Raw genomic sequence first — 27,748 nt, forward strand, 5'->3', positions numbered from 1 at the left:
ATTTTACACTCAACTATTTTGCTGAAAACAAGCTATTTTTCTAATATTTCATTGTTTATAAATGGTTTGGTTATCGTTCTTAAACGGTCCGCTCACCACAATGAGATTGGATTTTCCACTTATTAATGCTGGTGATTAAGGCCATAGTAGGTTAAAAAACAAAAGAAAAACATTACAAAACGGGGGGTAAAAAAACTCTGACATTGAAGTTGTAAATTTATGAGAAAAATTTTATTTTACATTTATGTTTTTCACATGTTTCTCATGTGCATGCTTTTTCTTTGTTGTTAAGCACTTTGAGCTGCATTTCTTGTATGAAAGGTGCTATACAAATAAATGTATTATTATTATTATTATCAGTGAATTACAGCTGCTTAACTGATTCACGACGGCAAACATGCCGAAAGAACCACAGGCAGAAAACAACTACATTTCCTGGTTGGCTGTGAGCATATACGTTTTGAAGGTTCTTCAACTATATTTCAGTGTTTCAATTCTACGCTACTTTATATTTCTATCTCACTACATTTCTGTAGGACCCGACGAACGCAGTCACTGATTCACTGATGGGCTTACCAGATAGTGAGGAAGTCCAGGGTCAAGAACAGTGAAGATAGTCTGAAACGAGAAACAAACCCATTTAGGAGCAGGCAGAAATCAGAATAGGTGCAGAAGAGACAAACAACTAGGAACAGACAAAAGACAATCATGCAGTTAAAATAACATAATGTTCTGACATTAAAACAAGGTAATAAATGCACTGAAACTAATTGACAAACGAGACATAGATAGTTTAGTGTGGGAGAGCAATCTTCACCAGAGCCAGATGGGTTCGAATCGTAGTCACAAAGTCCTCTCAGTTCACTGTAAAAAGATAAAACTGAACTGTCTCAGTTGTACACTCATTTTTATATCTCTATTTTTATATCTCTCCTCCTTCTGTGGGGCGTAATCGTCACACATCCTCAACCACGCTCAAACTTCTCTAAGTCCCTCGATAGAGCGAGGGTCCCATTCTCTCCTCTCACCTCTAACTTAATCTCCCTATTATCACCTTCACCCCCGCCCCCGCTCCCTCCTCCTCCCACATGGCACTGTCTTGCCCTGAATGGATTTTTATCATGCGGGTACGATGGGGGATCTAAGGGCCATGGAGGAGGGTTCGGCCTCGGTGCCAACCATTCATCTGCCATCTGCTCTCTGCACTCACCGGTCTCCCTTCAGCGTTTTCATGGGAGGATGCACATGCACTCAGGTTCAACAAATACATGCAGAACTCCAAAGGCTGTGCTTACCTTGTTTTGGGACCTCTGCTGATCTGGGCAGCAGCAGATCTGTCCAGAAGTCAGGCACCTGAAACCTCTCCTGGTTGGCTCGCCAATTCAGTGTGCCGAGAAAAATCTTCACCAGGCCCAGTTGTTATCAGACTCTAAACATGATTCATTGTCACTAATAAACACATGCGTTACCTTTTGACCATGCATCTGTTGCAATTTTACTTCCCACTTTTGCATTTTTTCCAGTTAATTTTCAGTTCCACCTATTTATAAGATTGAAAGACTACGCCTAAACCTCAAATTAGATCTAAAAGGAATAGAAATGTTCACGTGATTGAGTCAATAACCCCGTTTTAGTCAGCCCGTTCAAGGTGGGGACGTTGCACCATATTTTTTTAGGTGTCGGTTTGTCCAGGAGCTTTGTCCTGATGATGCTGTCAGACGAAAAGTCATTACAGTTTCTCCCGTGTGGTACAAAACTATCTTAATCTGTGCCAAAGTTCTGTTCACAGCAAATCACCTATTGGATGTTGAGAGAGTTTTCCTCAAAAAAAAAAAAATCATATATATCCTGAGTTTATCCACTTCCCTGATCTTCAGAAACTGTCGTATGTGGGGAGAAAAGTCAATGTGCAGGAATCGCTGCAAAATATGTTAAATCTTGTCATAATCTGTGAGAACAAGCTCTGTAATACATGTGCGATTACATCTGTAAAAAATGTATTTTATTATATTGTATTTAATATTATTGTACAATCATTAATCAATCATCTGTCTGTTTATAATTTTCTGTACTGCTTTGGCAATATAGGTTTCTGATTTATCATGCCAGTAAAGCTTATTTGAATTCGACTGGGGGGGGGGGTTGGGGGAGAGAGACGGGGTGACAAGCAGCAAAGGGTCTGGGCTGGATTCGAATCAGGGCTCCTGCGGTAAGGACCGAGGCTAAATGGTAGGTGCTCTACCAGGTGACCCACCGGGACAAACCTGCACCTAAAACATCAAGCTGCTGATGGCACCGATGGAAAAGTCAGAGGATCACCAAAGCCATGATGATATGGAGCTGTGAACGGCAGTACAACATTTCATGTCATCATCCATCCATCATATGTCGAGGTAATATACTCTGGATCAGTGCCGTCAGAGTAACGAGAGCCACACTGCTAAGATGTGAACAACATGGATCCTTACAGAAAATTATATAAAGGAAGTTCACTTGCATTTCTTTCCTACATTTAGTGGAACAGGATGTCCACCTTTAGTCAACGTCAGAAGGATTCTTTGCATTAAATAGCAGATCATTATTCATGTTCATCACTTCATTTAGTCCTGAACAAATCTTCACGCACCCACTTTCTCTCACATTCACACACATAAAGATTTGTGGTGAGGTTCAATGTTTTCTCACAGAGAGGAACTAAGCAAAACTTACAAAAAAAGACCTTTTCTTTATTGATGGAAGAGGAGCCCCGATGACACAACAGTGTTACAGTTCATCTGAACCTTGATGCTTTTAAAAGCTGCAGAGCTGATTGTTAAAACCTGGAAGTTTTCAGCGGTGCCATCTTTGCATATCCACGGAGGGGAAAACGTGCACTTCTCAAAGTGAATAATGAAAACAAATGATTCTATGTTTGTGAATAGCTGCAAAGAAAAAAGAAAAAAAACTATATCAATGCTAAATGTTGAGAGCTCTCGTGTCTGCCATGGCCAGAACGGATCTTAAACACCTTAAAAATCTATTTTGCAAAACAGAAATACAGAGAGGAATCGCTTTGGCACACATACCGTCCACATGGAAAACATACAGTAAATGGTCCTTTTGAAGACATGCACATACAAAAACAAGCTTTTACAGACGCATTCTCAAACTTCACTCGTCATGTGAAACTGTTTCCACGAGGCAGTCACTTTAACAGAGTCACAGGCACTCATAAGTTTATATAATGGCATTGCCATAGTTAATAAAAGCTTGAGGGTCTTACAGGAATAATCTGCAGTTCTCCTTGATGTTCAGTGTAATGAAATTAATCATACGTGTTTAATTGTGCTTGGAACAAAATGATCCCACTTAAAATGATGCGATTCAGCCCATAAGCTTTGTTTATTGGGTGGTGGGTGTTAAAATAAATCAAAGGACTGGTTGATTTGGACTGACTGTGTGTGTGTGTGTGTGTGTGTGTGTGTGTGTGTGAGAGTGTGTGTGTGTGTGTGTGTGTAGGATAGTACAGTATGTGGCTTCTTCCTTTCAGCCAGTGCGTAGGATGATGTGGACCCCAGAGTCAGTAAAAACAGGACCGCTCATGTCTCCCACTTTAAGAGCAAATGAGGCATCTTCAAAAGGCTTCTGCATTTGACCTGAAACATGAACACAGATCCTGAGTGTCAAAGCAATAACACACTTTTTCACATTAAAAGTAAAAATTCATAGAATGTGTTGTACGTTATCATCTGTAGCCTGTGTGTCCATAAATTCTAGTGTTTGCTTGAAATAAGCTTTTCAGTAGTGTGTGTGTGTGCGTGTTTTGTTTTTATTTTAACAGTTCATTTAATATTATTATTTCTTAATTTAAATTCATTAGGTTTCAGTTTTAGGTGTGGGTGTGTCATGGAGTTGGAATCTTTCCACCACAGCGCTGTGAAGTGAGAGCAACAGGTTGATTATGTAATAATTAAACTGAATATATTTTACTTGGGTCAACTGACCCTTTAATTCCCAGCTAATTAAATACACACCGTACAACAAATTGACATGAAAATAGGTTTTTGTAATCTGTCTTCACATCTTAAAAACTTTATGACTCCCCCACTTAGTCTGTGGCACTCAACCCCGGGCCCTTTTGTTCTTACTTCAAATCTTTAAAAGCAGGTCCCAAACATATACTTCAATTTACATTTCTACAAACTAAATTCAAACATAAGTCATTTATTTACTTTTTGTTTGCGTGTCAAGTATTTGTGGAGACTATCTTCAGTTGCAGATTAAGACACATTAAGTGCTCTAGTGGGTATCTACAGCAGCAGGATGGTGTGTATGGGATTGACTAAAAAATAAACTTGTTTCTATGTTCACTGTCATGAAGGAACATGTCACCCAGTGAAACAGTGTGGCTCATTTAAAGAAAAAAACAAACAAAAAAAGAGTGACTTACTGTACATGTATGTGTAAAGCTCTCCTTTCTTTGTGTATGGATTAATGAGGGCATGACTCAGGGTGTGTATGTACAGTGGTATACTATGTATATAGTGTGTGTGTGTGTGTGTGTGTGTGCGTGTGTGTACAGTATGTGTTGGGTGTATACCTCTGCCAAAGAGCCCCAGATCTCCACCGTTCTTAGCTGAGCTGCAGTCGCTAAACTGAGAAGCCAGATAATCAAACTTTTCTCCAGACTTGATCTGGTCTATGAACTCTGCACAGAGAAGAGAAATAAAGAACAAATGAAACATGCTGACTGACCAGATTGAATCACACACACCCACACACCCTTACCCTTACTTACTCTGAATTAGTTCCAGGGCCTCGTCTTTAGTTCTTGTGATATTTTGTTCCCGCCAGGAAGATGGACGACGTGACTGATTATGCTTCACCAGGAGGTGAGAGCAGCGCACCTGAGTGAGTGAAAAAAAAATCCCAAACAAATAACACAAACTGATCAGTATCGAAATACCCCAGAATCAATGATAGAACAACAGAGATCAGGGAGTGATCTATTGAGTTAATCTTTGTTAGATTAGTCAGCATTACTTTCGAAATACAAAAACATAAACAAGGCAAAGTTAAAGCATGCTCAGTTGAGTTGACATTATTTTACCTAATTTACCTCTGGGGATCAATAAGGTATTCTGATCCCGATTGAAATGTTTTAGAGATATATGAATTATAAGCGGGTTTGAGACAGGTGATCAAAAAGGCTATTAGCAAGCAGGATTCCAATACCCACAATGCAGCTGTCACAGATTATTTACATATTTACATCCATGAGAAAGTCAAAGCCTATGTTCCTTCACATCAGCAGTCTTCTTGCAAAAGAGTCACGTCATTAGGAGAAACAAGGTTGTTAGCGGGTGTGGGAGAACAGAAGTTTAAAACTTTGACAGTAGTATTGGTCGCATGGTCGGCCAAAACACGTTTTGCCCACAGTGTACAAAAATGTGTAAACATGTAAACATTAAAAATCGTCTGCAGTCTATGTAAATTGTTATAGATACCTTAGGCAAGATGACAGGCCTTCATCAGTACATATAACGCAGCTACTTGAGCGGAGCTTGAGGATGGCAGGGCGCCACTTTCAATAATTATCACAAATCAGCACAAATTACATACCCTGCCTGTGGCACTCCATTGTCTCTAAGTCATCTGTGCAGAAAACAAGACTAGAGTTGGAGGGAAGAATTAATGAATGAATGAATTTTTTTTCTCTTGAGTTAAATTACAGAGTACTTGCTTTTAAAAATACTTAAGAATTCAAACGTACATTTTCCTTTATGTCAACACGTTGTTGTATTGTTCCAGTGTATTTACAGAACCTAATGACTCTGATGCGGCTGACTGAATGCATTGATTCACTGTAGAATAAAAGCTTGTAGAATGTGCTACAAGGACTGTAGAAATGGCTTTAAAACAACTGAATCAACAAAATGACAGCCACATTTGGAATTAGACAAACATTTGATACCTTGACATGCTTTCTAAAGTTGGACAGCAAATCTTTGTAGGTAGTGATGTATTTTTGGTCGTGTTAAACACTCAAAAGTTTAAAAGCTAAATGGAATTTAAACAAAATTAAGATTCCAAACATGGACTTCTTCTGCCTCATCTTTATCTGACATAAACATCATCAGGAACGTGCCAGGTCCAAACTGAGCTGTTCAAACATGCAGCAACACAACATGACTGACAGTGTAGGAGTTGACTGTGATTGTTTGGTTGGTTTTTTTGAACACCATGTATGATCTATCACACTTCAGAAAACAAAAGAAAATTAATTAATTGACTAAAGGCTCTATTTCAAAGTAAGAGTCAAAGGTACGCTATTTGTCTTTTAAGTGTAGTGGAGTCAAAGTCAGAAGTTTCCAAAACAATCATGCTCAAGTAAAGTAGAGATACTGGAAAAATACTTTCTTCCTCAAGACTTAGAGGATTACATGAACATGAGCAAATTATTAAGAAAGTGTTATGAGTTTCTTACTTACAGTAAGTCGCCTATAGCTGTAAAAGTCTGTAAATTATAAAGACTTGTATGATAGTAACTGATCAGGTCAGGAGCCAAACTTTGTTTAAACCCACAGAACTTTATTTTATATTTTAGTACTGATCCCCAAGTTTTAGAGAAACTGGAAATTTGGACAAAATATCAAAAACCTCCTTGGTAACAGAAAAGCATACATCAATACCTCATGTCAACAAAAATAAGTGACATATCAGCTATTTGAACAACACATTTATTTTATTATTTTATAATCATAACTTGTTTTTTTACTATTTGATCGTATGATATTGTACAAAAATATGCACATGTACAGCAGCACTTCTAGACAAGAATATTACATTAAAATAAACAAAACACAAAGCTTTCTTAAACCTTTTATAACAAACACATGTGACTTAATCCACAATATGAAATCATTGTGGTGTTGTACTATAGTGCTTCACACCCTGTCTTAAAGGGCTGCTACAATTTATGAAACCACCAGGTGTCACTTTTCTTGCCGAGTTCAATACACTGAAGCTCCCAAATGCAAAACCCCATCACAAGTTTTAATCATCACATCACTAAACTACCTCAGTCTGATTTTATCTAGTGAAGCACTTAATCACTCTTATTTTGAAAAATGGTACGGCAAAAGTTTATTGTAATCATTATAATAAACACATCTAATAATTGCACATAATAACCTTATCTGGTTCTCCACGGCCATCTCCCACCGGACGTTCCCACTGACTGGCATTGGTGATGTGGTTGAAGTAGTACACCTTGCCTGGAGGGGCAAAGAGAGGGATGAATTGAATCCTCGTGAATCCGCACATAAAAATTATTATGATAAGATCTACGCAGTGAGATGTACAGGGTTTAATTGTGGGGGGGGGGAAGACAGAGCTGGCATTGCATTGAGCCTGAAGTGAGATAATGGAATCAAGAGAGGAAAATCTGGCTTGGTTCCTCCCTAAATGTGTTTGCAAACTATTCATATTTTACACATCTTGCAGACATTCAGCAGAAGTCCATATGAAGTCCAAACTAGAATAGTATATAGAATATAGAATATAAAATATACGTCTTTATTGTCCAACAGGGTCGAAATTTGTCTTTGACTCACCAAACACAAGGAACAACAGAAGAAACAAACAAGCAGTTAGTAAAACAGACACATAGACAAGGTCACATTACACATTAAAAACACTTCATGTCAATGTCAACTTTGTAGACTTAAGAATACTGATGGAAGCATTTCATAAACACAATTTTAGTTGCCAGGAACTCTATAGCGCCTCCCAGAGTTCAAAGTCTCAAAGATAGTGGAAAAAAACATCAAATATTCTATCATTTCAACTCCCTAAAATGTGAGGATTTGCTGCTTTTTCAGTTTCACTTTTGAAAGTGTGAATTTATCTCTAATAGCAACCAATATCGTCTACTAATTGAATTTGTATGCAATCAAACTGCCTTTAAAATTCCCTCCGCATTCTTTCCAGACACATCTTGAGACTGTAGACGGGTATTCACGATGCAGTAAGGTGTGTCAGAAGTTTATTTTCTATCTATTCTGGAATAAAAACCGCTTATTTCTGTGACTTAATTGCAACAATCACTAACCCTAAAAAAAGATGAAGAAAAGGGAAACTTTTTTTTTCACCATTTTAAAAATGAATCGGCAGATTGTGAGTTGCAGCCCTGATTGGAGGAAAAGGCTCCTTTTAAGTGTCTGTTTGCTACACGGGTTTTATTTACTTCTTGTCTCTTTGGAAAACAAAATCTGCAGAATATTTCACTTGTTCAGAGTTGCCCACACAGGTGTGCATGCAGTTGTAAATGCACTCCTCTCAGGCTGCAGGTAAGGCACAGATGCATAATGACGTCATACAGGGCCTTGCAGGTTGAATGGATCAGTTACACGCATAATAACAGCCAAAAACCACATTTAAGAAGACACGCCTGCAACACCGAAATACCCAAGTTTAATTTTAGCCTCTCCTAATTAAACTTATATATCTTTTCCGCCTGGTTTCACCAGTAAACATCGATGCTGGGGCTGCTAGCTACTAAGCTAACTTTACTATATATGTCATTTAGCAAGCAGGCTAGCTCTTAAGCCCCTCCTGACTTCTGTTTCATTACCTGAACTGCGGCTCATTCTTTTCTCCCATCCGGATGGTAGATTCTCCTCGTCTGACATTATTATTGTTATTCTTCCTGCACAAGCGTTTATTTAAAATTAATTTCAACGTGACTACCGTGTGCCAGGCCGGGCTGCAGCTAGGGAAGTTACAACACTAAGTAACGTGTTTACGATACGAATTGTTTTCAGACGCCGGCCCGCCTTTGACGGGGTTCTCTGTATTGTCATAGGCTGATGCGGGCTGTCAATCATAGGTGTACCCGTTTGATTGGTCAAGAGCCTAACACTCTAACTATATCAGCTTTACGGCAAGCGGGACAGAGAGCGTTCCAGAAAATACCAGCGACTGGAGATTATTTGTTACTTTGTTCGTTTTAAGGTAGGAATGTCACATTTAACAGACTGTAATTATAGATATAAACCAGTTCTCGATATTTTCGGGGGAAAGGGTTGCTTTACTTTTGTGCTTTGTAACATTAAGCACATGTACCTGTACAATATGCGATGGTGTTAGCTAACGTTAGCTAAACTAAACAACCAGATTCTACAGCCTCCATTTCTTCAATGTGGCTCAGTGTAAATAAACCAAATTAACTATAATTTCTAACTATGTGTAAGCGTAAACAATCGGTTGGCAGTTTATTAAGTACATTTAGTTAACACTAATGCAAGCCTTATACAACGGATGTGCAATAAATCCTCCCTTCATGAAGGTTTCAATGTTCAGTTTTTGTGAAAACTGTTCCAAAGTAATGTTGATATATCCGCATAATTATTTTGGAGAATGTCTGTGGTGCTGTTGAACTGTTTTGAGTTATGCTAATAGGTGTTGCTATTATTTTGTCCACCACATTCAAATCAATGAGACCTCATTGTGTAGCGCAGTGCAGTTCAACAACACCACAAATTTCAGCCCCTAAAATGATCTTAAAGTTGAATCAACACCTAATTGTAAAATAGTTCAACTGAACATTGAAACCTTCATGGGGGTAGGATTTATTGTAGGATTGTTGTATTAGACTACATTAGTTTTAGCTGGGTGTTCCAAATAAACTACAAACTGAGTGTATCTTCAGCTTGCATGCTATGCTAACTCTTTCATTTCCTTCGGCAGACAGAAACTGAAGATGATCGAGGTGGTCTGCAATGATCGTCTGGGCAAGAAAGTCCGGGTCAAGTGCAAGTATCCTTCACTAAAACTGCCCTAGATAATGTTGAATAATGTACATGTGTAAAACCTGGGTCCATATAGACATGTTGGTGCCCTGGACGTCCATAGGCACCCCAGAGGGGACTTTATGACAATTATAAAATATTGTATTGTATCATGCCATCAGAATCCTCTGCCTGTTAGCATATTTACATGCACACAGGTCCCTGTTCTACATTATCCTGGTTTTAACCATTTTTAGGATATGATATGAAGCATATTATTATTATTTTGGTATAATCCTGTATGATCCTTATCCAGACCTTTTCTTCAGGGTGATTTATCACTTAAAACTTTCTTTCAAAGCTTCCTCCTTGTACCAACCTGTTTCTATCACAGTAAAACAAAAGACTTGTGAAACAAACTCAGAGGGCTGCAGATTGTAGTTTCAGTTGTTAAGTTTCTTGGGTTTAATATAACTACTTTGCAGCTGCAGTGCCATGCCAGCCAGTCATGAATGCCCTCTCTGTTAATGTTGTCTTCTTTTTCAAAATAAGAGCACACTGTTATATTGTTGAATTCATCCTTCATAAACAAATCATCTCTCCAATTACAAAAGCTAGACGAGAAGTTTTTTCCATGCTATCATCGTGCTGCTTCTTTAACCCCCATGTTTCAGCTCAGAGGATACCATTGGAGATCTGAAGAAGCTCATTGCTGCCCAGACAGGAACACGGTACGACAAGATTGTATTGAAGAAATGGTAAGCTCTCATCTGATCTGCCCTGCACGACCAGAACAAATGTCTCTGCGGCTGTTTTCTATGAGCAGCTGATGTTCCTCTTCTGTTCCCACAGGTATACCATATTCAAGGATCACGTGTCTTTGGGTGACTGTATCCTTTCAACAATCTTTTCTGCCGCTCTGCCAGTGTCAGCAGCTCAGTACTGATACTGTAGAGACGGTTTCTATATTTCTGTAGAGGTCTACTTACTTTTCACACTTTAAAAGTAAGAATCAGATAATCTTATGTACCAGAAGTCAATAAACTGTGTAAACTGAGAATGGGGGTGGGTGGAGTGGTGTCATACACATTGGATATTTTAGAACAAGTAATTTAATTTTGTATCGCTGAGGAAAATTTAGCATCATGTATCCCATAACACTTTATATTCAGGTTGGTTTAATCAGGCAGGAATTGGGTCTTGTATTTTTACACGCCTCAGTAAGCATCCTCTTTTCCTAAATGTTTTATTCACTATGACTATTTGTTTCTTGGATTATGACTAAGACTGTTATTTTTTTTCTCGTGTGAATACAGCATTTTTCTGATGCCTTTTTAATATATAAAGGGTAGTAAACTTGTACCAACAAGAGTCAACAATTATTCTGTTCTGTTGCACTTAACCACAACCTCTGCAGATGAAATCCATGATGGGATGAACCTTGAGCTGTACTACCAGTAGACCTGAGATGGACCACAGGACGATGCTACGCAGACGCACACACACACACACACACACGCACACACCCACACACAGATGGAATTGATGGAATCTGTCACAGGAAACAACCTGAAAAAGAGAAGGAGCTGTATCTACAAAGCAGAAAACACACACACATTACATAGATTACAGTTTTAACTTTTAGTTTTTGCCGACAAATTATTATGTGAGACGTTGTTCTATGAATATTTTTGTTTTGATATTTTGGAAGTAAAGCTGATATTTACCTACCTACAAGACTGAGTGCTGGTCATTGTTGTCCATTAGTTGTCTTTTCTCATGTAACGCTCCTCGTATGTGTAACACTTCTCCCAATCAATGTTAAATATTCCAATGTTGTGTTCACTTCACTTAAATAAGTAAATACTTAATTCATACTTTACTGTATACAAAGGCCATTACACTATTGCACTGGTACAGTATGTGTTAAATTTCAAGTCTACTTTTTTACCACACTACATGCATCTAACAGTTGAAGTCACTTTACTTACATTATTTTCTTCATGCAAAAGATGTTATCAGTTTATAAAAGACAAACTACCCAGCAGCATATGAAGCTCTTAAGAAGTTGCACATCCTGCAAATATGTTAATGCATCAGTAATAATAATTCAAGCCAATATATAGAATAATGTTAAAGGTTTTTTATTTAAGTTACATTTTTAATTCACAACTTCCAGTGTATTTTTACACAGTGGTATTGATACTTTTACTTGAGTAAAAGCTGTAAATGTTTTTCCACCACTGTTTGGTCAGGTGCCATTTTTTCATAGCTTGAACCAGACCTCTTAGTTCCATTTAAGATAAATCTTAATGCAACAGCATACAGTGATATTCTATACAACTGTGCACTTCCAGCCTTGTGGCAACAGTGTGTGGAAAACTGTTCTGGTCTAAATATCACAATGCCCCGGCTTTCATGTCAAGCTAAGCTAAGCATTACAGTGCCATCACGCACAAGGAAGCCAGATCAATAAGGAAATGCTTTTTTTTTTTCCAGTTCGCTGTGGAAGAACTTGCAGCCAGCACAGAGCCTTGACTTCAACCACATCTAACACCTTAGGGATGAACTGGAGCAAGGCCTTAATCACCCAACATCAGCGATCAACCTCATCAAAGCGTTCGTGGCTGAATGGGAGCAAATCCCTGCAGCCAGGTACCTTCACCTTCCCAGAAGAGTGCAGGCTCTTACTGCAGCAGACTGATACACACGGTTTTGGACGTACAGTTTGAGTGTATGCTTCAAGTTAGTTGTACATACGTGAACCAGACATCATCATGTCAGCTGAAAAAAAGTTTTATTCACATCACTAGACACTCATTAGATCTCAAGTAACAGCATCTCTCTCACACACACACACACACACACACACACACACACACACAGACAGACACACTCCTGCATATGGGTTAATGCAATCGATGGAAACCAGATATCACAGAGTCTCCTTCGCATACAGTTTGGGTCCTCACATCTCCTCTGAACCTCCGTCAGCAGTAGTCAGAGTAGTCCTCCTCCACATAGTTGGCTGGGAAGAACCCCACCTGGAAACACAGGAGCAATGCAGGTAAGATACAATTGTCTTAAAAGCGGTGACAATTTTTTTTTCGGTTTTTAATGTGTGGAGGTTGTAAATTCCTCACCCGGCCGTACACTTCTCCTTTCCACCAACCACTGTGACCTTTCTTGGAGAGGATCTTGATGGTGTCTCCCTCCCGCAGCGACAGCTCAGAGCGGTCCCTGGCCGAGAAGTCGTACCTGGCCCTCGCGACGCCGAAACTCCTCATGCTGCCCCCTGTGAGACAGAGCCCACGTTTGATCATGGATAAGCTCAAAAGAGTAGTCTGACATTCTGGGAATTATTGTTTTCCTGCTAAGAGTTAATTTAGAATATTAATTTGTGCGTTAAATATCAAGCTACACCCAGGAGACGGTTAGCTTAGCATAAAGCCTGCACTTTTCCTTTAGCGCCACCATGAGGTTAACATACATAGTTAATTATCTCAACACGTGTTTGATGGACTGCGATGAAATTTGGTGCAGGCATTGATGGTCTCCTCAGGATGAATTGTAATAACTTTGATCTATTGCCCTTCTATCTAGCTCCACCATTAGGTCAACATTTCCCAAAACGCAGTTCTGTTCCTTTAAGATGGTGGTAATGAGGGGCGTGTGATGCCACAGAGATTCACTGTGCCTGGTGTGGTGTTCGGCGTGTTGTTAGACGAGTTGCTTTGCTCTGGTTGTTTGTAAGGCGTCCGCAGCGTGGTGTCCACATCCTTGAAATACTCCTTCAGGGAGTTCTGCTGGTAGAACTGAATCATTTCCTAACACAGGGTGAAGAACAGCGACAGGAGGAGAATGATAGCGTGAGAATCGAGTGAGAAATCCACAATGTAAAAGACTGGTTCAATGTGTGTGTCAGAGTGGGTCGCATTAGGTTATAGCCGAATGAGGGTGTTGAACTCACAATTAAACCCTTGAATGCTTTCTTATCATTGATGCGGTACAGGCCTTCAGTGGACGTGATCTTAATGTGTCTGATGTCCATGTTGAACCTGTGAGAGCGGAGAGAGGGGAAAGACAGATGCTCATGTGACAAATGCTTTCAGATAAATAACATTAAAGGGAAAGTTTGCACAAAACTCAAAGAAATTGAAAGGGTGAATGTTTAGTGTTTAGTTTCACAGCTGAATGGGGAACCTGTTCCTCTCAAAAAAAAAAAAAGAAAAGGAAAATCGATTTTTCCACTTCTGCAATTTATGGGTTTTATGTGACATGGCTGGATGAAACATGTACTATTAGTTAAATTTCCCTGGTTTTGAGAGGAAGTGAAACTTACCTACGAAAGCAAAGCTAAGACCATTATATTCAGCATAGGAGTTTAGATCAAAAGACATCTAGGCAAAAAGGTATTTAGCGACTGCTTCATATAAATATATTGTAATATTGTCTTTTAATCAATTCATTTGTTGGTCGATAAAATTATGAAAAATGCCCATCACATGTTCACAGAGCCTATGGGGATGTCATCAAATTGCTTTTCCTCCCCAGCAGTCGAAAAAACCCAAAGACTTTTTATCAAAAGAGTAGCTGACTTTTCTGTCAATCAACTAATCGATCAATCATTGTTACATACAGCCTTTGCTTTGACGGCATTTCAGTTACCTGCTTTAAAAGAAATCATAAAAATCATTGTTGTTATTTTTAAATAACAATTGCCCAGTTTTAGTCAATCCACATCTTTCACCTAAAACAAACTAATACTTTGTCTAATACAGTTCTCCTAAAATCAAACAGTGCTTTTATTGATGAATTGATGGAGGCTTACTTGATGCTGATGGCAAACTCTCCTCCATCTTTCTGCCGCACGAGGAAGGTTCCATCAGACCGGGACATTAGCAGGTTTTTGGCAGCTGTTCTGTCCATGTTCCCAGCAAACCTTGAATCACAGTGAGAATTGAAACCTTGTTCTTTGCTTTGAGTAACTAAGTACATTTTGAAAGAGGATATAACACAATCTTCAATGTACAAAAGGAAAATTTAATTAATCAGAAATAATATTCAACCTTTCTCTGACTTTATGATCTCTGTACTAAAGTTGTGGTATCACTTTACTTTAAGTGCCCAGATTTAAATGCCAATAATTGGTTTATAACACACTATAATTGTAGTTGCACAGACTCAAGTATAATAACATTTTTAAGTGTTTTATTAACTCACAGCATTTGTTAGCAATTATAACCTCTCCTATGAAGACATAGTTTACTATCTGTTTATGCACCAGCCTCAGGAGCAAATACAAATACATTAACAAGCTCTTATATCTGCTTGCAACTTCATTATAGTGCCTTATAAACCATTTATTTAGGGTGTAAACATTTTATGGGACTTCTGCCACAAATTATTATGATGACACAGGTTAGTTTGTAAAAAAAACAAAAACCTACACATTGTCTGGATGAAAATTGGTGCAGCCACTACTTCTCACCACCAGGTGGTGCCGAAGTAAAACATTTTGAAATGCTTCACACAACTGCACTGTTTTCACAAGCTGTTTTTACATTGTTATCTGCAGCAGTTTGAGTCGGCTGGAGTCATTCCATCATTGTTATTGTCACACCCTGGGGCAGAAAACACTGACTATACGACAAACTATGACTTATATGAATAATAACAAAAGGTTATTTTACACATGGAAAACAATGGCTTGCAGTGCTAGATCCCATTAGTGGCACAATGACAGTACACAGTTACAAAGGCTGGTTGGTTTAAAAGCACCAGTGCTTTTCAGTGTCTGGTTCTGTTTTTGTGGCTGTTGGTGTCAGCGCTGTGGTGTTTCTCTATCAGTGTTGCAAGTGATTTAAACCAGTTGATACTCACCAGTTGAAAGAAGACAAGTCAGGGGTCAGCCTCTGCGAAAAGGTGAGATCACACATACACACAGTTTAGATATACACTTTGCAGAGGTCCGTGGTCATTAGCAGTAACTGTACCTCTCTTCCTAAGACTACTAATGTTGGTTTCAGTACAGCAATTGTTAGACAGTTGGTACAAGCTGACAAATACCACTGGACTAAAGTGAACAAGTTTGTATTTTGTTTGTTTTCTTATGCTCAGATCGTCTTGGCAAAAAAAAGGAAATGTTATTTGTCAAAATGCATTTTCTACATCATATAAATTTGGCATTTCAGTGAGGATGTTTGCTGCTCAGCGGCTCATGTTGGCTGCTTCGTCGTACTCACAGCGACGTAGGGCTGAACTTTTTGGCAGGGGAACCATCCCATTTGACCAGCAGTCAGGTTCCTCCCCTGAGTGGCACACACAACAACAAATCACACAGCCGGACTGGGTGGACCAAGCAGAAGTCATTGCAACATATGAATGAATCAGCACATCAATATAGATAAGTAACTTGAGAACAAACTCCACCCTAAAAACAAATTACTCAGATGCAGTTTTGCACTTTTGATCTGAGACAATTCACACGAAATCTGAAAAAAAGTTTGTTTGAGAGTAAACGCTTAAGTAAATATTGTGGCTCCACCAGGCTCTTGTTCAACAGGATGACAGATTTCAACCCTTCTGCCACAAATACTTCACATTACTTACATTTTCCCAGAACACACCTTAGAAGATAATGGGTAAATAAATAAATCTTCTATTTGTGTTCTTTCATTTCAGTACCATTTAAAATTAACTTGCACAGAAACTTAATTTAGGTTTCTGATCATCACAGTGAAAAATAAAGAAATAAAAGGGCTTTTATTTTCAAAGTTAGACTGCTTGAAAAGTAGTAAAAAAAAAAATCATACAACCTACAAAGTAAATGCCATTTGATTAAGCTCATTTATACAGCAAACATTTTTACTTGTCATAATAGGAAAAGCACAGGTGTTAGTAACAACATTAAAGATGGCTCTGGACTATTCAAGTGTCCCAGTGAGCCATAACAGTGTGACAGTGAGCCAGCGTGAACAACCCCAGGACCCGACACTGAAGCAGCTAAAGTGAATTCAGCTAGTAGGTTCTGATTTTTTTTCCAAATTAAAACTTTTCAAATGAATCACACAGTAAAAAAGTAGACAGAAAGAGAAATGCGGGTTGGGCACGAGGGAGGAAGCGGAAGCAAGAGACGAGATGCAGAGAGGAAAATGACAAAAGAGACTGAAAGAGACAAAAGCATTTCACACCTACACAGGAACCACAGGAAACAAAGCTTGAAAACATAACACAAAATAATGTGTGATCCCTTCAGTTTTCAGAATGAAGAATTGTGTTTGTTTGAATTTGTTTCTGTTAACGTTACCTCCCACCATGGCAGCTCAGCGTCAGCGCGGGTCAGCTCAATGATGTCACCTTTGGAGAGGTGAAGCGGTTGGCCAAAGCCCACAGGAGGCGGAGGCAAGGCATAGTACTCCTGACATACCTCCATCTTAGGAAATCCTGAGAGAGAGAACGAGGGGGAGGAAGAGGAGATGTTGAGGTGGTAGGGATGTTGAGATGTCAGAGACCTGACAGGCAATGAAGGCACTTAAATTGCATCAGATATGTATTTACTCTTCTTCTGGAGAACCACACTGGAAGGTTCTGAAGTTTGTTTGTTTTAAAAAATATATTTTTCAAAGTTAAAGATGCGCTGCCTAAACGATTATATCATAAATTTCTTACCAACGCTGGAATGTCCGGAGGACCTCTGTGTTTTATTCTGAGGGAACAAAAGACGAAAAATTTGATGTAATTGCACAAGGTCAATTAAAAAAAGGTTCATATAAAATAGTGTAAAAAGATTCATCACCTCTACAAGAATAAAAACATGAAACATATCCACAATGTCAGAGATGAATATAGTCTTACCTTCTTCGTAGTGCCAGCATGGTCTGTAATTTTAAGAGGACAATCAATGGAAGAAGTGATAATTATGCTAAATCATGATAATCATCGCTGATTAGAAGTAGTGTACACACCTGAGTTTCGTCCGCAGGCAGGGACTCTGCCTAAACACTCTTTATGTGCAGCCATTTTACAGCGGGTGCAGCGGTAGCCCTGGAAAAATATCCCTCTGAGGACGACAGATGGAGAGATTCAGCCGCAACAGACAAGTCTTTGGTGTTTTTTCTTTTTAAATTGGAGCTGCGGGAGGAACTAAGAGAAACAGGAAGTACCTTAACAGCATCGAGCAGGCCTTGCAGGAGGTGGTTTCCTCGAAGCAGTACATCTGGAAGTCATGGTTGTTGGCTGTGGCGTTCTCTGGACACATATTTGACCTGCGACCATAAAGCACAGCTGTTTTGACCAAAGCCGGGGGAACCAAGCAATCACAGAGCTGGTTTTCACTTCAATACTTACACATAAATGGCAACAGTAACAAATTTATTGCAGCTTCTTATGTTGGACACTCGCGAGACTGAAGACACCAACAGTTGCAGCGACGCAGATCAGATTGCATAATCCGATAAACATAATCGCCAAATTGTCTGTTCATTTCCTACAGGGTTGAGCAATCAGCTAATTTGCATCACATAACCATAAATGACAACTAGCTAAAGCTAAACTCTTCACCTCTTAACTTTGTCTTCTGATATTTTACATTATGTAATTTTCATCATTAGAAATAATTAAATATTTGATTACAAAAAATAAGAAGATGATTAACTTAAACCCCCAATAACAGATGTTATTTGGCCGCTTAGGCACACTGACACTTTTTAAGTTGGTATGTGAACGTATATAACGTATTGATTATTTACACATCAAGCAGAAACGGAGCAACTTTACCATTAATTTGCAGTTGTGAACAACCCCCGAGGGAAATATGTGAACATGGTGGAGCAGTTAGCTGCTAAGTGTTCACCACTGTTCAACAGCTAGCTGCTAGTTTCATATGACTGCTGTCTGATGATGTGCAGGTAATGTACGGTGGATATGTTAGAGCTTTATTTTTGTCTGCTGTGACCAGAAATGACACAATGAGAGCAGCGAGAGTGCTGGAGAGAACAAAAAAACAAAATAACCAAAAAAAAAAAAAAACGATGAGAAATGCTTTAAAGCCTCAAGTTGGTTGGGGAAGTGCTGAGTCAGGTGATAGTCATCTGTGGTTTGTAACCACAGGTGGCCCCTTTCACATTACACATAGTCATCCATCCATCCACCCATTAGCTATACCGCTTGTCCTTGTAGGATAAGCATATTCATACAAAACATATTCATTATTGCAGCTTTATGGACTTTTCAACGTTTATGCAGGAATAGGAGAAAGACTGCACCCAACATCCAGTGCTGTATAAACATTATCAGGCTTCATGAAAGCCAATAATTAATCAGAAAAGGGTTCATTTACAGCCTGTTCACAATTTTCTACTGTGTGTGTGTTTGTGTGTGTGTTTTTCCATGTGTATACTGTATGTGCATGGGTGTGTGTGGTAACTCACATAGCCATCTCAAACTGCTCCAGCCATTTCTTCTTCAGTTCTCTGGTTTTGAAGAATAAATCGTAACCACACCTCCCGTAAACGTCCAGCAGGAGGAACAGGTAGGACCACTGCTCACACACACGCACACACACACACACACACACACACACACACACACACACACACATACACACACACACAGACACACACACAGTCAGTCTATGCACTAACATGGTATATCGCTATCTGGTATAACTGGTGCTAGAGATTGAAGGAAGCAGGGGACCTTTTTATTGTCCTTCTCTCCTGCGGTTTCGTCTCGTATCTGGTAGTGCTGTAGTTCAATGATGTCCTTCAACTCAAAGTTCTCTCCACCCTTCTTCTTACATACAAACATGGCTTTATCAAACAGGAATGCATATCTGACAAACAGCAAAACACACACAGATACCACAAAAGGTCAGATACTCGATGTTGACACGTGAAAAATACACAGAGACATATAAACAACACACACCGGTCCTGTTTCGACTTTTTCTCCGAGCTGCAGATCTTCAGCTCTCCGTCAATCTTGGGGCGACCAAAGAGAGCAAGAGACTGAGTCTAGAGAGATCAGAGGAGAGGAGAATAAATAACCAAAATAATTAACTGTTAAAAAGAAATATGTTTAAGTGGAAACTGTGCCCCCCACCATGTTTTCTATGGACAGCTGGAAGGTGGTGATCTGTCTGATGATCTCATTGTCTCGCTTCACCTCGTTCACACACTGTGCCAAGTCCTGGACACACACACACACACACACACACACACACACACGCACACGCACACGCACACACACACACACACAAAGAAAAATAGTTGAATGTTGAAATATTATAAATGAAAGTCAGTCCGTGAATTTCACACATAAACACAAATACACACACTTACTCTCATGGCATCAAGAGCTGTGCGTAGGTTTTCCTTGTCTGTCGGGTCAGTGGTGTGCTTCACCAGCTCCTGCACAAACAAACACACCACATCAAATTATAGCTGCTGGGTAAAACCAGCACGCACGTACACACACACACACACACACACACACACATACCTGTAACAGCAGGTGATATTTGAGGACCCTCTGCATAGGGACCATGAGTAAATCTCTGAGAGAAAAACGTCCACTGTTGGCTCTCTTCGAACACTCCTGAGTGAAAAGGAGAAGAAAGTGAACATCTGCAGTGAACCACATTCACGTTATGAAGGTGTTGTCAGTTTCCCCTTGAGGACAAATGTGGCACTGAAACACAGGTGAGAAACTTTGCATTGTTAAAACCAGCAACAATATACTTTCACGTAAGGGGGAGACATACATTATGATTTATGAGGTGACTGCATTATCAATAGTCTTCTGATTAATTTGATGGATGGATTTCTTTTTTCTTTTACTATAATCTCTGTTATTTACTTAATCACATGCATATTTAGACATTAGAGTTTTTAATGGTGCACATACACACGACACAAAGACAAATATTGCAGCACTAAGAGGCTGATAGTTTGGGGATTGATCTGCCCAACCCCCTATACACTGTGGTCCAGAAAGTATTTCTGCTGCAGACCATCATTACAAAAGCCACATCTGTAAAACTGTTCATAGGTTTAGTACTCTTTGTATTACACATCTTTACGCCATTGAGTTTTAATATTGGTCATAACTACTCAAAGCATACTCTTTGTGCATGATATCATCAAAATAGTCCGTCAAAGGTAAAGTTTAGTGTGGAAGCATAAGAGTATTTGTTAATTAGCATTAAACACACATCACAGCACAGGCTGATAGGAGGGTCATTAGTCTTTCAAAGTTTTTGGTCATTGAAGTATCAGACAATTTCTTATTTTGACCTGATGATGGCACCAGATGGAAGACTCATTCATTCCAGTGAAAGTTGCTCACACAGCACATACGCCACTTAAAGTTTTCTCTCTTCCCGGTTTGTTTTGGGATCGTGTTGCCCATGACTCAACACTGTGCATCTTTCTCAAAAGCTGCTGACTCAGCCCATAAGCACACCCATAAAAGCAGCTTTTTCTCAGCTCCGGGAAAGTTTTACAAATATTAAATCTTTATGGTTTTAAAACGTCTGAAGAAAAAAGTATAATAAATGGCCGTGTGTGCCATTCAAGCTGATTTACCAAGGAATTATTTGTTGTAGTACAAAAAATAAGTCTGACTCTGCCACACTGCATCCACTTCATACATATGTCAAACTAGAAATAACAAAATGCAGCTAAAAGCTACTAAAACATTACAGTAATCAAAAGCAAGTACACAATCCCTCTCTGGCTTCCCACCACCAAGCACTGCTGCACACTGCTGTGTTCAATAGGGCCGAGCAGTTCTGGGCTCCAGTGACTCGACCTTTAGTTCAGACTGAAGTGGAATAAAATTGCACCTTAAACTATACAAAACATTTTGTCTACTGTACGTCTCAGCGTTAAAATCACACATCGCCTGTGCTTCACACGCGCCCGTGTGACAGTCTCCCTCACCTCCAGTTTCATCCTGATATCCTCCCTCATATTCGAAAGCTTGTCGAGATGTTTCGTCGCTGTTTCCACCTGACTACAGTAGCGACCGTACAGTAAGAGCCTGAGGGGGTTAAGGATATAAAGACATATTATTATGAACATGTATCTCCTCTGTTACTGTATAACAGATAGGATATGTGTGTGTGTGTGTGTGCGTGTTGCGTACCTCTCCTTGTAGCTCAGAAACACCTGGTGAAGATTCTTTGCTCCATAACTCAGGATGGAGCTCCGGACCTCCTCCAACAAACTACGATGGGTGTTGGCCAAATCCTGCAGACACACATACACAGAGAACATTTAAACAAGGCGAATAGGTGAAGTTAAACCTGTCCACATGACCGGCTGTATGGATAATCTCCCTCTGTACCTCTATGTTGATGAAGATACTCTCCATGTCTTGATCCTTGAGGAACCGTTCCAGAGGTTTCATAAAGTGCTGCTCAAAAGAGAAGGGGTGTTTGTTAATTTGTCTTTAAATGTACACATGAAAGTCCATCTGCAGGCGTGTCTGTGTGTGATCTGCATTTTAGACCGAAGATGTGTGCACACCTGTAATATAGATTCCAGTGTATCAGAGTATTTCTCTTCTGTCTGTCTGATCTCCTGCAGGCAGCACTCTCGTTTGTCTACGCCGGTCTTCTGTTGCTGCATGAACACACACAAGATTCATTTATTTACATCATCACGGACACAGTTTGTAGCAGCTGAACACTGATGACAGGCCTTTCAAAACAATCTTTGTCTCTTCGACCATCAGCTTTTTTTTTTTTTCTTTCACCATATTGGTTGTTACATTTCTGCCATGATTCGTCAGCATTTTCTGCTTCTTCTGATTATGTCATGAAAATACTTTCTGCTGCTTAGGTTGCATTTTCACTTAGTGGAACTAGCCATCCAGTTGATGCATAAATATTTGACAAGAAAGAAATGATAAAATGCTGCAGCAATACTAAATAAATATTGAGGCTTTTCAATTTCAGTGGAATATTCTCAATAATTAAGGGCATAGTAGTGTGCGTGTGCCTATGAATTATGTAGCTGGGTGACATTTACACATAATGCTGTTCCTGGATGGGGCTGCTATCTGCGGGTGGAGGCACATTGCAACAATCTCTGCACAGCTCCGGGTGGTTTCCAATCTGGGGCTCATTACACCCACAGAGGGTCGCAACGTAGATCTAAGAGATCGCAGGATGATTATAGGGACGCGGAAAGATACTGTATGCTGCTACTATACAAAATTATGTTTATTTTGTCCTTAATCAGGGCTGTGAAAATTATTCAAATATGACAAGAAAAAGGATTATTAGACATGTTTTTAGTGGAGGCTGAGTATCCAACCTCAAAACTCTGACCAAAATATTTTTGTAGTGCTGGGTAAGAACTGAAAGCTGGCACTTAATGTCTTAATTTATTCTTAAATCAAGATTTTGCTAATTTGAGACTCCATTTCATATTGACAAATTAGTCACAATTTAAAGATTTGAGAAGTTTGGCTCCTTTTGTTAAATTTAAAAAAAAGTTTTTGTAGAAAAAGATTATATTATATTCATAGTTCCCAAGGTAAGGCGGTGTAAACAGTAGACACTGGTATCAAACATTCTCAAATGATTCCTAACCCACAATAAACAGAAATGATTTTGTTTTTAGGTGCTGGAGACAAAAAGGTGAGAAACAACTGGTTTAGAAGGACCGAACACAAACAGGACAGGATTTTATACACCTGTGTAACAACCATCTGGACTGTGGTGCACTGTACATGTCAATGACAGACTGTCACAGCCTGAACCTGCCGTTTGGTTTGAGGTGATGATTTTTTTGCGTGTGAACCACTCACAGCTTCAGGTTGTTCATCCGTCCTCATCAAGTCCTCATAAATCTCATCCCCTTCGTTCTCCTCATCCTCCACAAAGTCGTACAAGTCGTCATCTTCATCGACTGTGTCACTGATACACATAACACACACACACACACACACACACACACAGACACACACACACACGTCTTGATTAATACCCTATAGGGAAGCGCAAAAATGTACTGTACAAATATTGACTGAGGAAAGATGCATATGATTAATCGGGAAATCTTGTTAAACAACTTTTTGTGTTGGAATATGTACAACAAAATGTATTTGGATATTTTTGACTTGCAGGTGGGATGTGTTGTACTCAGTAAGTGTCTGCATGTATTGATTTGTGTTCCTGCTACCCCTCCTGCACTGGAATCGGACAGTCTGTATTTGAGAAGATGAATCTTTGGTGTAACTATGTACAGCAGCAGACCAAAACAATAAAAAATAAATAAAACAAAATCACAAAAAAAGACAGCTTTTTTTGGGACTACCTCTCTTCTTCCTCAAGTTCTCAAGTTTAGCATCATAACATTTTTGAGAAAAATGGCTCACTCTATCTGGTCCGACAGGCCGCTGTAGATCTCATCATCAGGAGCGCATCCCTCCAAAGGAAAAGGCCTAGAGGAGCAACAGTGTGTGTGAGTGTGTGTTTGCGGGTGAGGGTGGTAGAGGAGGAAGGGTGTAAGGAGAATGACAATTATCAAGTGATTCATTATTTTACATTACTTGTGTTACATTTAGCATTGAAGCAGTATATAAACATTTAATAAATTATTGATTGCACTATAATACAGCTGTAAACAGATGTGTTAGATGAGGCATTATGCATTGTAGTGAATTTTGAAGCATTTATTTCAAGCTTATAAATGCTAAATAGATGTTAAAGAAAAGTGTTAGCAAAAAACTGCATTAACACCTCACTTATGCCACAGAGGAAGGAAATTACTTACTGGAGTCCTCTTTGTGTCGCAATGGATGAATGAGACAGGATAGACAAAGTGTCTATGACCTGTCACACAAACACACAGAGGTATGTAGTTAGTATATCCTGTGCAGAGTGAGACACAGACTTGTAGACAAAGAGTAAGACATGTTTCACACCTCAAACATTAACGCTGAATAATTCTGCTCTGAACTGGTTTCATTCTTATTCTGTTTTAGTGTGTAAATGAGAACTGCAGTATCATGATGAGTGATTTCAGATTACCAATTTGATGAGAGATGTGATCAGAAGTGAACTCAAAGTTGTCACATTGCACTTCGAATGAAATTGGTCATTCTTTCTGATTAAGCAACGTGTCTCGGTGAGCTCCATATGTCAGCCTATCTGTGCTTAGAGGCACGTTTTAAAGCGATGATGTCATGGATTTACTTTAATTATTTTTGTCATTGATAATTATTTTTCATAAGTTGCCTCCCAGATCAATGAAATACGGTTCATTTCTTTCAGAGAAACAAATAAAAATAAGGTGGGCCTCTCATTACGCTTGTGGTGATATAAAATAAATATACTGTCCAAGTAAAGACTAAACTTCAGTCAGTTCTGCTGTGCTAATTTTTTTTTTTGCATTTTCTACTTTCATTCAAGACAGAGAAAGGAAGAAATATGTAACAAGAAGTGAAAATCTGTGGGAGAAGTTCAGAGAAAAGAAATGTCTGAATGGACTGATTTACAGCTCAATAACCACTTAACAACAACTTTAATGAAACGGTTTCACATTTTGGGAAATGTGCTTCTTCGCTTTTTGCTGGAGAATTCAATTGAACTTCGATACCACACTCATGTCACTGACTATATCATAATCTGGTTAGCTTATCTTAGCATAAAGCCTATAAACGTGGGAAACAGCTCGCTCAGGCCTTCTTGAAAGTAACACAGCCCGCATACAGCAGTGTCTGGTCGGGGCCCCTCGTCAGTTTTCCTGTGTGTATGAATTGTTAGCACTTCCACCAAAGAGATTTCCCCTCGAAACTTCTTCAAATTCAATAACTATTTGAGGGCCGAGAAAAAAAATTATGCAACATTTTTACAAAAAAGAAAAAGAAAAATTTGAAAAAAGTCTAAAAAATGAACACAGCAGAACTTCTTTTCTCTAGTTCCATTAATCATCTCACAGTTCCTTAGATTTATTTTGTGACCCTTTGAAGGGGCCCGACCCATAGGTTAGGAACCACTAGACTAAACTACCAAACTGTACATGAAGGACGTAAAACTGCCTCCACCTCGTCCAGCTACAACACAAAACCCTACTCAAACGTAGGTCCATCAGTAATATGAACGAGTATATAAATTATATATTGATTGCAGGACTTTGTGGGGTTAGTTTTGTTGTTTTATTTCTTCCACCACTGTAAAGAGATTAAAGAGTTTACTGTAGTCCTACTTTACTGCACAGGGCGACTGACTGGAAGCAGCAAAGTGAAACGAGAAGCTCAGTGACAGGAACACACTGTAAACTAAATAAACTGTAAAAAGACCCCACATTCAGGTTGAGGGTTAGGGTTCCACCTCCTGTTGACTCATTTCGGTTTTTTACAGACCATGCTTCCTCTTACTTTGTACATACAAATCAAATGAGTGCACATTCTGGATCACCCCTTGTAAAGTGCTGTGGCTGCACTGCACTGAAAGTGAAAGAATTCTCAAATTTTGAATTCATGTGTTCACTGAGGAGCTTCAATTAGAAAAATCACCACCGTACTTCCTGTTAGGGCTCTGTGGGTGTCTGCAAGCTGCAGTGCTTCTGCCTTTCTACCATAATGACTGGCATATGAGTGCAAAAGGTGTTTACCTCAAGGAGGGGTCATAATTACTGCACTGCGTTAGGTCGATATAGTGGTGCTTGAAAGTTTGTGAACCCTTTCTGCATTTCTGCATAAATAATACACAAGAAGACCTAAAGGGAGATAAAGAGAACCCTAGTAAACAAATCAGACAAAAATATTATACTTGGTCATTTATTTATTGAGGAAAATGATCCGTTGTTACATGTCTGTGAGTGGCAAAAGTGTGTGAACCTCTAGGATAAGCAGTTAATATGAAAGTGAAATTAGAGTGATGTGTTTTCAATCAGTGGGATGGAGTTCTGTTTTATTTAAAGAACAAGGATCTATCAAAGCCTGATCTTCACAACACGTTTGTGGAAGTGTGTCACGGCACAAAGAAAGGAGGTTTTGAAGGACCTCAGAAACAGAGTTGTTGATGCTCATCAGGCTGGAAAAGGTTACAAAACCATCTCGAAAGAGTTTGGGCTCCACCGGTCCACAGCCAGACAGATTGTGTACCAATGGAGGAAATTCATGACCATTGTAACCTTTCCCAGGAGTGGTTGACCAACAAAGACCACTCCAAGAGCTTGGCATGTAATAGTCAGCAAGGTCACAACTTAAATTCATGAGTCCACCATGGGTATAACAGTGAACAACACTGGCGTGCCTGGCAGGGCTGCAAGGATGAAACCACTACTCTCAAAAAATAACATTACTGCCCATCTGCGGTTTGGTCAAGACCGTGTGGACGAGCCAGAAGGATAGTGGAAGAAGGTTTTGTGGACGGATGAGACAAAAATAAAACTTTTTTTCATTTTCTAAAAGAGAAGCATTTCATCTATGAAACTTAATGGTGGTAGTATCATGGTTTGGGCCTGTTTGGCTGGATCTGCATTAGGACAGTTTGCCTTCATTGACGGAACAATGAATTCTGGATTATACGGGAGAATCTTAAAAGGAAAATGTCGGGGCATCTGTCCATGATCTGAATCTCAAGAGAACGTGGGTCACGCACCAAGATAACCACCCTTAGCACGCAAGTATTTCTACCAAAGAATGGTTAAAGAAGAATAAAGTCAGTGTTTAAAGTCAAAGTCCTGACCTTAATCTAATGGAAATGTAGGACGTGAAACCACCAACATCCCAGAGTTGAAGTTGTTCTGTATGGAGCAATGGGCAAAGCTTCACCTTTAGTATAATATTTTAGTCTCTTTTGTTTAATTGGGTTCTCTTTATATTCTCTTGATGATCTTTGATGTTTTGGGTCAAGTTTGTGCAGAAATATAGAAAATTATAAAAGGGTTCAAAAACCAGAACCACTGTAGATAGGTAAGTAGGTAAGTAGGTAAGTAGGTAAGTAGGTGGGTGGG

At 39.3% G+C, this 27,748-nt stretch overlaps 4 protein-coding genes across 5 annotated transcripts in view; 1 reads left to right on the forward strand and 3 right to left on the reverse strand.

The window, feature by feature from the left end:
* LOC111672972 (perforin-1-like) overlaps positions 1-613 on the reverse strand; it is an 8,866-nt gene extending 8,253 nt beyond the window's left edge. Inside the window, exon 1 of the mRNA XM_023430568.2 lies at positions 577-613. The gene's annotated coding sequence lies outside the window, so the exon portion shown is untranslated. The remainder of the gene's footprint in view (positions 1-576) is intronic.
* A 2,092-nt stretch (positions 614-2,705) lies between these two features.
* Positions 2,706-8,776, reverse strand: pin1 (peptidylprolyl cis/trans isomerase, NIMA-interacting 1). Its single transcript, XM_023430524.2, has 5 exons — positions 8,615-8,776; positions 7,174-7,256; positions 4,778-4,886; positions 4,580-4,687; positions 2,706-3,635 (listed from the first exon to the last, which is right to left on the reverse strand). The coding sequence occupies exons 1-5, from the start codon at positions 8,670-8,672 to the stop codon at positions 3,526-3,528; spliced, it is 468 nt and encodes a 155-aa protein (XP_023286292.1). The 5' UTR covers positions 8,673-8,776; the 3' UTR covers positions 2,706-3,525.
* Positions 8,777-8,864: 88 nt separating this feature from the next.
* On the forward strand, positions 8,865-11,507 carry ubl5 (ubiquitin like protein 5). Its single transcript, XM_023430554.2, has 5 exons — positions 8,865-8,994; positions 9,730-9,798; positions 10,445-10,528; positions 10,623-10,660; positions 11,188-11,507. Exons 2-5 carry the CDS (start codon positions 9,743-9,745, stop codon positions 11,229-11,231), a joined length of 222 nt encoding a protein of 73 aa, XP_023286322.1. The 5' UTR covers positions 8,865-8,994; positions 9,730-9,742; the 3' UTR covers positions 11,232-11,507.
* Positions 11,508-12,550: 1,043 nt separating this feature from the next.
* The window catches only part of vav1 (vav guanine nucleotide exchange factor 1), a 19,196-nt gene continuing 3,998 nt past the window's right edge, over positions 12,551-27,748 (reverse strand). Inside the window, exons 5-29 of one of the 2 annotated variants that reach the window (XM_023430543.2) lie at positions 24,560-24,618; positions 24,162-24,227; positions 23,592-23,700; positions 22,304-22,399; positions 22,122-22,190; positions 21,921-22,024; positions 21,716-21,815; positions 20,274-20,369; positions 20,114-20,182; positions 19,875-19,961; positions 19,701-19,786; positions 19,470-19,605; positions 19,202-19,311; positions 17,936-18,037; positions 17,738-17,832; positions 17,628-17,650; positions 17,442-17,478; positions 17,200-17,216; positions 16,016-16,081; positions 15,654-15,685; positions 14,602-14,712; positions 13,741-13,828; positions 13,468-13,597; positions 12,914-13,065; positions 12,551-12,814 (exon numbers count right to left, since the gene is read on the reverse strand). In XM_023430543.2, coding sequence (XP_023286311.1) covers positions 12,761-12,814; positions 12,914-13,065; positions 13,468-13,597; positions 13,741-13,828; positions 14,602-14,712; positions 15,654-15,685; positions 16,016-16,081; positions 17,200-17,216; positions 17,442-17,478; positions 17,628-17,650; positions 17,738-17,832; positions 17,936-18,037; positions 19,202-19,311; positions 19,470-19,605; positions 19,701-19,786; positions 19,875-19,961; positions 20,114-20,182; positions 20,274-20,369; positions 21,716-21,815; positions 21,921-22,024; positions 22,122-22,190; positions 22,304-22,399; positions 23,592-23,700; positions 24,162-24,227; positions 24,560-24,618 — 2,094 coding nt within the window. In that variant the 3' untranslated portion in view covers positions 12,551-12,760. Of the gene's footprint in view, positions 12,815-12,913; positions 13,066-13,467; positions 13,598-13,740; positions 13,829-14,601; positions 14,713-15,653; positions 15,686-16,015; positions 16,082-17,079; positions 17,217-17,441; positions 17,479-17,627; positions 17,651-17,737; positions 17,833-17,935; positions 18,038-19,201; positions 19,312-19,469; positions 19,606-19,700; positions 19,787-19,874; positions 19,962-20,113; positions 20,183-20,273; positions 20,370-21,715; positions 21,816-21,920; positions 22,025-22,121; positions 22,191-22,303; positions 22,400-23,591; positions 23,701-24,161; positions 24,228-24,559; positions 24,619-27,748 lie in introns of both variants that reach the window. The other variant, XM_023430542.2, reaches the window with a different exon arrangement.

The sequence above is a fragment of the Seriola lalandi genome, unplaced genomic scaffold (assembly GCF_002814215.2).
Source record: "Seriola lalandi dorsalis isolate HSWRI2012SDOR001 ecotype SW California unplaced genomic scaffold, Sedor1 jcf7180002054907, whole genome shotgun sequence".
Taxonomy (NCBI): domain Eukaryota; kingdom Metazoa; phylum Chordata; class Actinopteri; order Carangiformes; family Carangidae; genus Seriola; species Seriola lalandi.